The 9,630-nt window shown below is 37.9% G+C and overlaps 1 protein-coding gene across 2 annotated transcripts; it reads left to right on the forward strand.

The window, feature by feature from the left end:
* The first annotated feature begins 531 nt into the window (after positions 1–531).
* Positions 532–4,597, forward strand: LOC110924670 (probable E3 ubiquitin-protein ligase RHG1A). Of its 2 annotated transcripts, none has more exons than XM_022168664.2 (7): positions 532–681; positions 1,690–1,843; positions 1,924–2,499; positions 3,018–3,364; positions 3,488–3,586; positions 4,104–4,241; positions 4,306–4,597. In XM_022168664.2, the coding sequence occupies exons 2-7, from the start codon at positions 1,750–1,752 to the stop codon at positions 4,441–4,443; spliced, it is 1,392 nt and encodes a 463-aa protein (XP_022024356.1). In that variant the 5' UTR covers positions 532–681; positions 1,690–1,749; the 3' UTR covers positions 4,444–4,597. The 2 variants fall into 2 exon arrangements, with proteins under 2 accessions (XP_022024356.1, XP_022024360.1); XM_022168668.2 differs by having other exon boundaries at positions 539–681; positions 1,738–1,843.
* The last annotated feature ends 5,033 nt before the right edge of the window (positions 4,598–9,630 follow it).

Consider the following 9,630-nt stretch of genomic DNA (forward strand, 5'->3'; position numbering starts at 1 on the left):
GAAAATATATATACCCAAAAATTTATATAAAATTGGGGGTCGAAAACGTATATACCTAAAAATTTCTATACGAAAACTATATACTCTCAACTACTGAGCGAAAAGTTCGGAGGCTGGCCGCCCCCTCCCGCCCCCACTATGCTACGACCATGTATATTACATATTACATTACATTAGTATCATTATTCGTTTTTATCTCTTTCGGTTGCTCTACCAAATGCCAACTACTGTACTCGTGTTGTAACGAACCAAACGAACACGTCTTCCGCAAAACACAACGAATCCCATTCGTTCATTACATATTTACATTTGTAAAAAACATGGCGCGTTTATTCATTCATAACTTTATATAAAAAGTCATTAAATTTGTAACAAAATTTATATAAACAAAAATCAGGATATAATATAAGGTGCGTTTATTCATTCATAACTTTATATAAAAAGTCATTAAATTTGTAAGAAAATTTATATAAACAAAAATCAGGATATAATATAAGAATATACCTATAGTTAAGATGTGAATCCATTACATTACATTACTTCCTTGTAACCCAACTCATACGCACACACTTTTTAAAGCCTTCTTCCTTCCACCGAATCCCCTCACTCTCTCCTCTCTCTCTCTCTCCTTCAATCGCAAATTCGCATTTCACTTTCATCCACACCGTCAAACACACACAGGTATGAATCATTCTTCCCTTTCAGTTTCCTCATCAACCGATCATTGATTTCTTACACAATTTTACATGAATTCTTTCGATTCTTAATTCATTTCTACTGTTTTCATTAATCTCTTCTTGTTTTGCTTATTTTTGTTGATCGGTTGTTTTATTTGATCGTGTATGTATGAAATTCAGATGTATGTATAACCGTTTGAAAGATTTGTTGCACAAGTTTAGTTTATTTTACTTTAATTTATGATATATATTGCAGTAAGGTAGATGTTCATTTAGATACAGTAGTCATGTAACATGTTATTTTTTTTAAATTAAAAAAAAATGTTTCAACAGAGTATCTAAAGAGAATAAAATGCTCGTTAATATGTTATGTTGTACTTTATTTTAAAAAGCAGATTAAAGTACACAAATCGTGGGTGTGGTTTACCAAAATTTTGAATTTGGTCCATAGCTTTCTAAAAGTACATAGATGGTCCCTATGGTTTGCACTTTGTAACGCGTTTAGTCCTCAATCAACAAATTCAAAGGTTTTAGCATGTCTAAGTTGAGGACTAAATGCGTTACAAAGTGCAAACCACAGGGACCATGTACTTTAGGAATATTCTGGGGACGGAATGCATTACAAAGGGCAAACCACATGGTCACATGGACCATCTCCCTACTTTTGAAAAAGTAAGTAGGGACCAAATCCGAAATTTTAGTAAAACACAAGGACCATCTATGTGTACTTTACTCTAAAAAGTATTAATGTATAAAAGGTTATGATTGTTTGAAATTCGTGACGAACTTGGTTGAAAAGTCAACAATATGTTTAGGACTGTACCGTATATTTTAAAAGTTGTAATTTTTTTTAAACTTTTAAAAGTTATGTTGTCCTTCTTATATGCATTATCTCTTGTATTGTTCTTGTGTCTTTAGATGTTGCAAAGCTGTGTTTTACTTGTGGGCATTCTATGCCTTAATTTTGATGTAGTTCCTTACCTTTATTTATTGTTTATTACTTTTTCTAAAGGAAAAATAATCTTTTAATCAATCATTGTGATCTTGGCGACCCGTCAAGATTCTGATCAAAATGGCGCATCAGCGTTATTTCAATCCATCCTACATGCTAGAGACCGAGAACGATCCGAGCTGGAACTTTGCAGAAAATATCTACGCGCATACAGGTAAATATTATAACTCATTTTCTTTCATATCGTTAGTGATTAACGAACAAAAAACTAACCTTTTTGTTATATGTCGACAGATAATATGTTGATCGATGGAGCACAATACACACATTGTAATCATACACCAACATCGAATGCATATTCTTCATTGCCTCACAATCTACAAATCCCGAATTATCAACAAGACGTTGCTGGTCCATCAGATCTTTCTATGCATACACATACACCATCTGCTTACGTAGCATCTTCATCTAATTACAGTGGAAATCCTTTTAACGAAGAAGATTTATTCGATATTAGGATCGGTAATGCAAGAGTTCATTCTAAACGTAAAAGCCCTGGTGTTCCAGATGGTCAAAGTTCTTCTGATGTTGTAATGGTCAATGAACCGTGGCAAGAAAGTCAACCCGCAAATTTTCTTCACGCACCTTGGGATTATCATACGACAAACCCCATTGGCCTTTCGATCGGCGCGGAGAACTCGCTAAGGAATGTGAGAAGCCGGTCAACGTTTGACTTGGAAGCAAACTCTGTGAGAAATCATTTGGCAAATAATATATCGTGTGACTTTTACACAAGTAGTCAACCGATGGATGTTTCGGTTTCACCCTCGATAAATTTGAATTCAAATCATCTGTCTTCTGTTGCTCAAGGTAAGGTTTCATGTACATAGCATCAACTTTCTTAACGTAATTTAAAGGAAATAGAGTAAAATGTCATTTCGTCCCTGAGGTTTGACCAGTTTTGCGACTTTCGTCCAAAGGTTTGTTTTTCCGCATCTGGATCTAAAAGGTTTGAAATCTTGTCATTTTCATCCAGCTCGTTAACTCCATCCATTTTTCTCCGTTAAGTCAGGGGTATTTTCATCTTTTTTGTTAACTCAAGGGGCAATTCGGTCTTTTTCACTTTATGTACAAGTACTTCGCATAATGTACAAGTATTAAAAATACCGAATTGCCCTTAAAGTTAACAAAAAAGACGAAAAAACCCTTGATTTAACGGAAAAAAAAATGGATGGAGTTAATGAGCCGGATGAAAATGACAAGATTTCAACCCTTTTGGATCCAAATGCGGAAAAACAAACCTTTGAACGAAAGTCGTAAAACTGACCAAACCTCAGTGAGGAAAATGGCATTTTACTGAATGAAAAATTTTATTCTTCAAATTGCAGATATCAGTTCTATTAGTTATGAATTAAACCCGTTTCTCCAAGGAAGCAGTACCCGTAGTTCGTTGATAGTAAACGCGCCACAAAATAACAATCATGCTCTCCGAAATTTTCCGAGTTCCTCTGCGCAGTCTGTGAGAGCAATTCAAAATGGATATAGTCAAAGTCAAAGGTCTGCGCCAACTTTCAGGTTGTCTTCAACCAACGTGACAGACGATAGGCTGCGACTAGCGACCAATGGTCATCCTTCCCACCCGCCTAGGCCTTCATCCACCGTAGGCTGGCCCGCTAGTGACCGGAGATACCGATCTTTATCGCGGGTGAATTATCATGATCGACCGCCATCTCAGGTATGTCCATTGCCGATAATTTTTGTCGCGTGATTTGACCTGCTAACCGGTTAAAGTGATATGACGTAGTGGTTGCTGTATCTGTAGATTTGACCCGTGTTGACTTTTATCTTGAATATGCAGGGTCTTATGATTGTGGACCGGTCAACTTCCAACGGATCTAGAAATCCATTTGATCTACATCGGGATATGAGACTTGACATTGATGACATGAGCTACGAGGTTGGCCGATACATTTACGTTTTTAATATTATCATTGCTGCTACTACTACTATCATTATGATTATTAGAGTAAAATGTCATTTTTGTCCCCGAGGTTTGGCCAGTTTTGAAACTTTCGTCCAAAGGTTTGTTTTTCCGCAACCCAAAAGGTTTAAAATCTTGCCATTTTCATCCGGCTCGTTAACTCTATCCATTTTTCTCCGTAAAGTCAAGAGTATTTTCGTCTTTTTTTGCTAACTTAGAGGACAATTCGGTCTTTTTTACTTTATGTAAAAAGATCGAATGCCTCTGAAAAAAACCGAATTGCCATTTAAGTTAACAAAAAAGACGGAAATGCCCCTGACTTAACGGAGAAAAATGGATGGAGTTAACAAGCCAGATGAAAATGAAAATGGCAAGATTTCAAACCTTTGGACGAAATTCGCAAAACTGGCCATACCTCATGGATGAAAATGGCATTTTACTCTTTTTATTATTAATATTATTATTATTATTGTTTTTTAAATGAAATTAATAGGAGCTACTTGCACTTGGGGAAAGAATTGGAAGTGTAGGCACTGGCCTATCAGATCATCTAATCTCGAAATGTATGCAAGAATCGATTTATTGTTCTTCGGACCAAATGCAAGATGAAGGAACCTGTGCCATCTGCCTGGTGAGATTTGCATTATATAGAAGTTTACTTGTATATTTTGACTAATTTACGGTTTTATTTGCAGGAAGAGTATGCAAACATGGACGATGTAGGCATGCTACGAGTTTGCAGGCACGATTTTCATGTCGGGTGCATCAGAAAATGGTTGTCACTGAAGAACTCATGTCCTATTTGCAAAGCAGAACCCATGAAACAGAAATAGTTGCAAGACTTCATGTTGTGTTTGTAAATACTTGTTTAAAATTGGAGGATTTGGATAATCTTATAAACATTGTGCATCCATGACAGTAATATGTGTACATATTTGTTTAAGTAACATGTTTATGAAAGTTATATTGAATTACAAGGTTTGTTAATTGTTATGATTGAGTCCTTGGCTTCTTTTATTGGTACTTGCAAATTGATGTGATATGTTATTTAAATTGTGGTGACATTTAAAGTTCATTCATAATGGTTATGGTTATACATTGTTAAAAAACATAATAATTTCATACTATTTTGGAAAAGTGTTGATGATTTTAATCTAATCCATTATTTGGGATTTACACACACAATATTTTTAATAGGGCTTGTGGAGGTTTGTGGAAGTATGAAAATTTGATGTGACGTTCAGGTGGCAGATTGTGAAACACTCACATTGTGGATGCTCTTAGACCGCCCGTAATGGGACGTGTTTTATAAAAAATTTTCGAAGAAAACGCCCAATCACGCCCGTTCGCCACTACACCCCGGCGTTATTGGGCGTGTTTTCGGCTTTTTGGCTTTTGGCGTTTTTTGAATAACGCTGAAGGGGGGGTTTGATCAGCCAATCATGTGCTTCCAACTCAAATACCTTTATATTTAAATTAAAAAAACAAGAAAATACTAATTAGGTAATCATTGATGATGCATTATTGGGCATTATCTCACTACGCCCATTTGTGAAAAACGCCCATAATGCCCCTTTGCTGACTGGGATGACACGTGTCGTAAAACGCCCATAGGTAGGGGCTTTATTCATGTGTACCACTATCATGGTCTTATAAGAGACCAAAGGAAGTTTAGGTTAAACTCTCGTATGAGTTAGGAGGTACGGATTCCAAACTCATTTATTAGCCCTAGACCGAATGACCATACTCAAATGGTTAATGATGAAGTTTGTAGAATTTGACCTTATATTGGTTGTTAGCTAAGGATTCTTTTACTAAGCTACTTTGTATTAGCCGATTGTTCACATATTGAACGATATGTTTGATGCTTTGTTTGTTGTATACCAAATGTTGAATCCGCTAAGTTGTGGGATTCTTTCTTATCAAAGTACTTGAAAGACTTTAGGGTGATCGGGGTGTAATTCGGTGACCCCTTCGGTGAGGTAGAATGCCGATTAGGGGGGTGCTGCCAACACTTAGGTGAGGTAGAGAGAGGGAGTGAAATGGGTGAGGATTCACCGAAGAGAGGGGGAGGAGAGAGGGAGGAGAGAGGATGAGTGGACCAATCAAAACTTTTTTTTTTTTTTAATAAAAACCAAGTCACCTAAGAGGGGAGTGCCGCCATCAATTTAGGGTGTTAGGGGAGTTTAAGAGGGGAGTTGACGTGACACACGAGGATTGGTTTGGCGTAAGAGAGGGGACTCACCTCTTAGGTGAGCACCCCTTACACCCTTAAACACATGTGAAAGCACAAGAAAGATGAATAATGTATTGTGCAACTTGGAAGCCACTTGCTTGTAGATTAATCTCAAAGAACACAAGAAAGTGGTAAATTTAAAGATATTCCTTGACCCTCATCATGGTAGAGGAAGGTAACAAAACAACTTCCTACTTCAAAGGAAAGGAAGGATAAGGATACCAACAATGCATTCAATAAAAGTTCAAATTGACACGTTGAAAATGTGGAAAACTCGGGAGGTTGTTAGGACACGCGTCTAAGGAGCAAAACCAACATCAAAATCGATCTTTAGAACTTGATTATAAGTTCTAGTTGAGGATTATGTCTCTTAAGTCTCGAGTTCCATAAGTCATGTTTACAAGAATCATTGTTGGTTTAAGACATTTAAACAAATACAAGATTGATCCGTGTTTTACATAATACATGTCAATTACCTTATTGACCCAATGCTTAGCCGACGAACTATTGTGTTATAATATACATTATCGACCACGGGGTTACAAGCATTTGGGTTGCAAGTGGATGAAACAATTGAAAAGCTAATTTAAACTTTCACCTAATCAATGACAAAGTTGTTACTTGTTATGATGAAGTTTGTAAAACTTGACCATAGGTACAAAGTCAACTTTTGTATATTTTACCCATGGTGGACCAACTTAGGCCTTTTCACCAAATCCATTTATAGAGTTGATGAGTGTAATCACTTAGTAAGATATCATTTTTTATGAAAGTTAATCATGTGATTATTAACTTAGGTGATCATGAGCTTAGATGATAGGCATGTTTGGCCTTTTCACTAAGCCAACTAATATATTTAACGAGTTCACACAACAAAAGTTAACCATCCTTGTTACCCGATCAAAAACCATCAAACTCCAATGATCAAAAATAAAATGTGATAACATTTCACTTAAACTGTGTCATGACGCGATACATGAACGGTACGTATCAATTGTCTGTTAAAATCTATGAATATAATGATAGCCTACTTTTTATGTAAAGATAGAAATATTTCATTGTATACACGTTAATAAATTTGTCTTTTTAAGAAATCGAATCAAAACATTCACATACAAGAACTCACAAATTATTTGTGTCCCGATTGGGGTTTTTTTTATTTTTTTTATTTTATAAAACTAGAGTACCTTGTATTATCTTAGAGTTGATTTCATGTAACTTAAACCAACTAAATGGTTTAACATACTACTTCTAAAAACATAGTGAAGATGATTCTAACTTTCATCAATATTTATCATCTACCATATTTTCTCACTCATGAAATATTAGGTGGGATCCAACTAGGTAGTATCAATTCCATGGAAATGCAGTCTCATTTGTTGGCCGCAAAGTCTATATATTGATTTAGACTCTTTACATGATTAATCATGAATTGCTTTGGTTCAATGTATTGTCACAAAGAAAAAGAAAGAACAAAGTGAAACAAGGGTGAAACTAATAGGATCTTTTAAAAGAAATTTATTCACACTTGAGGACCTATTCTATGTGCAATTCCCATCATTAAACTCCCACTAAAGAATTTAAAGCATACCCATCAAACTAACTATCCACTTATTCACAAAAACCACACAAACAACAAAGTTATTAGTAAAGTGTGGAATGTATGTAAATTTTATCTCCATCTCTAAGGATAGACAAACCGCTTCCAGACAGACCTTGACTCCAAACTAAACAACATACAAATATACAAAACTAAATTGTATAAAAATAGAAGGCTACCAATAACAAAATGAGAATGTAAAGAATTAAATTTATATAGGAGTTAACTGCCATTTTCGTTCCTGTGGTTTGGTCACTTTGGCCATTTCAGTCCATTTTTCAAAAATGCGTCATTTTCGTCCCCCACGTTCTGGAAAGGTGCCATTTCAGTCCAAAAATTATAACCCAGTTAAGTCAGTTAGTAAATAAGGACTGATTGTGTAAATTTGTAACATAAAGGACCATTTAAGTAAATATTAAACACCACCACCACTAGCCCTGCCACCACCACCACTCCGCTGCCACCACCACCACCACCGCCACCACAGCCCTGCCACCACCACCACTCCGCTGCCACCACCACCACCACCGCCACCACAGCCCTGCCACCACCACCACTCCGCTGCCACCACCACCACCGCCACCGCCACCACAGCCCTGCCACCACCACCACAGCCCTGCCACCACAGCCCTGCCACCACCACCACTCCGCTGCCACCACCACTCTCACAGATCGTAAACAACTCCCCACGCTTTGTAATTGTTCAATAAGCATGCCCGACACCACGTGAAATCGGAGTTTTTATAAAAAATTCAAAGTGGAATTAATCCACAGAAGTTTGTCGATTAAATGTCAAATTGTTGTGTTATTTAGAGTCCCTGAACCCATACGAAACTCTCACACCCTTCAAAATCCTTTACCCCTTCGAAAATACCCTCTGTTCATCGTCTGCAAGTCTCGCCGGAATACCCGTCGCCGGAGACTGTCGCCACGCCGTTGCACGCGATACCGGATCGGTTTTAATCACCCAATCGGTATGTTTATACTTGTACAATGTTTCTGCAAGTTTAATTTGAATATTATCCGGTATTGATCGAGAATTAGGCCGTTTGACTTCTGTTGACCGTTTTGGGGAAGACGATGAACAGTAGCATGGTCACCACCGCCGCCGCCGGAACCACCACCATCAACGTCATCATCGTCATCATCTGGGGAAGGCAGCCCCACCGTCGCCGGTTCTCTCTCCCGCCTCGTTATCTCTCTCTCTCTCTCCGACTTTCTCCCTCTCTCGCCTGATATGATGATGAACCGGCTGTGGTGGCGGTGGTGGCAGGGCTGTGGTGGTGGTGGCAGGGCTGTGGTGGCGGTGGTGGTGGTGGTGGCAGCGGAGTGGTGGTGGTGGCAGGGCTGTGGTGGCGGTGGTGGTGGCAGCGGAGTGGTGGTGGTGGCAGGGCTAGTGGTGGTGGTGTTTAATATTTACTTAAATGGTCCTTTATGTTACAAATTTACACAATCAGTCCTTATTTACTAACTGACTTAACTGGGTTATGATTTTTGGACTGAAATGGCACCTTTCCAGAACGTGGGGGACGAAAATGGCGCATTTTTGAAAAATGGACTGAAATGGCCAAAATGACCAAATCACAGGGACGAAAATGGCAGTTAACTCTTTATATAGAACTAAATTTCTTTACCTTTTGATCACTACTTCAACTTTCAAATTTATGAATCTATGTTTTGTTCAAATGAGAACTCCATTGAGTCAACATCAATATTATGTTGGTCAATCACCGGATCATCATTCGTGGCTACACCTGTGGCCCTAGGAAGTGTGCCTACCGGACTCTTTGGTTCAAAGACTGTGTCATGGAACTGGGACACCGATTGAGCCGAATGGTTGCTTGTTCTACTAGATGTCATGTGAGACGGTGTGCTAGGCGTAGTTGACCCCGGTGTTGTAAAGTTGGAATTTCGGTTGAGTTTAACTTGTTTTTTTAGCGTTCTGGTGCCATTTGAGTAGTGCCTTAACCACTTGTTCGTTGAACACGGCGGGCTTCATGGTTGAACCCATTTGTGTCACTAGTGCATAGAGAGGTAAAGTCACATAGCTGCATAATATTAGTACAAACACCCTGCAAATTTAAAAAATCAAAGACTTTATTTTAAAAAAAAATGAAATCATCAAGAAACTCGTATATCATATCACTACTGACCACCCCATTGAAATCTTGATCCCAAAGTCGG

This window comes from Helianthus annuus, chromosome 2 (genome assembly GCF_002127325.2).
Source record: "Helianthus annuus cultivar XRQ/B chromosome 2, HanXRQr2.0-SUNRISE, whole genome shotgun sequence".
NCBI classification, from domain to species: Eukaryota; Viridiplantae; Streptophyta; class Magnoliopsida; order Asterales; family Asteraceae; genus Helianthus; species Helianthus annuus.

What these genes read in the sequence shown, in the direction of transcription:
- LOC110924670 (XM_022168664.2), top strand. Translation starts at nt 1,750, where the DNA reads ATGGCGCATCAGCGTTATTTCAATCCATCCTACATGCTAGAGACCGAG. An exon ending in ATGATCGACCGCCATCTCAG is followed by an intron (nt 3,365 to 3,487) that starts GTATGTCCATTG and finishes TTGAATATGCAG; the next exon opens with GGTCTTATGATTGTGGACCG. An exon ending in TTGATGACATGAGCTACGAG is followed by an intron (nt 3,587 to 4,103) that starts GTTGGCCGATAC and finishes TGAAATTAATAG; the next exon opens with GAGCTACTTGCACTTGGGGA.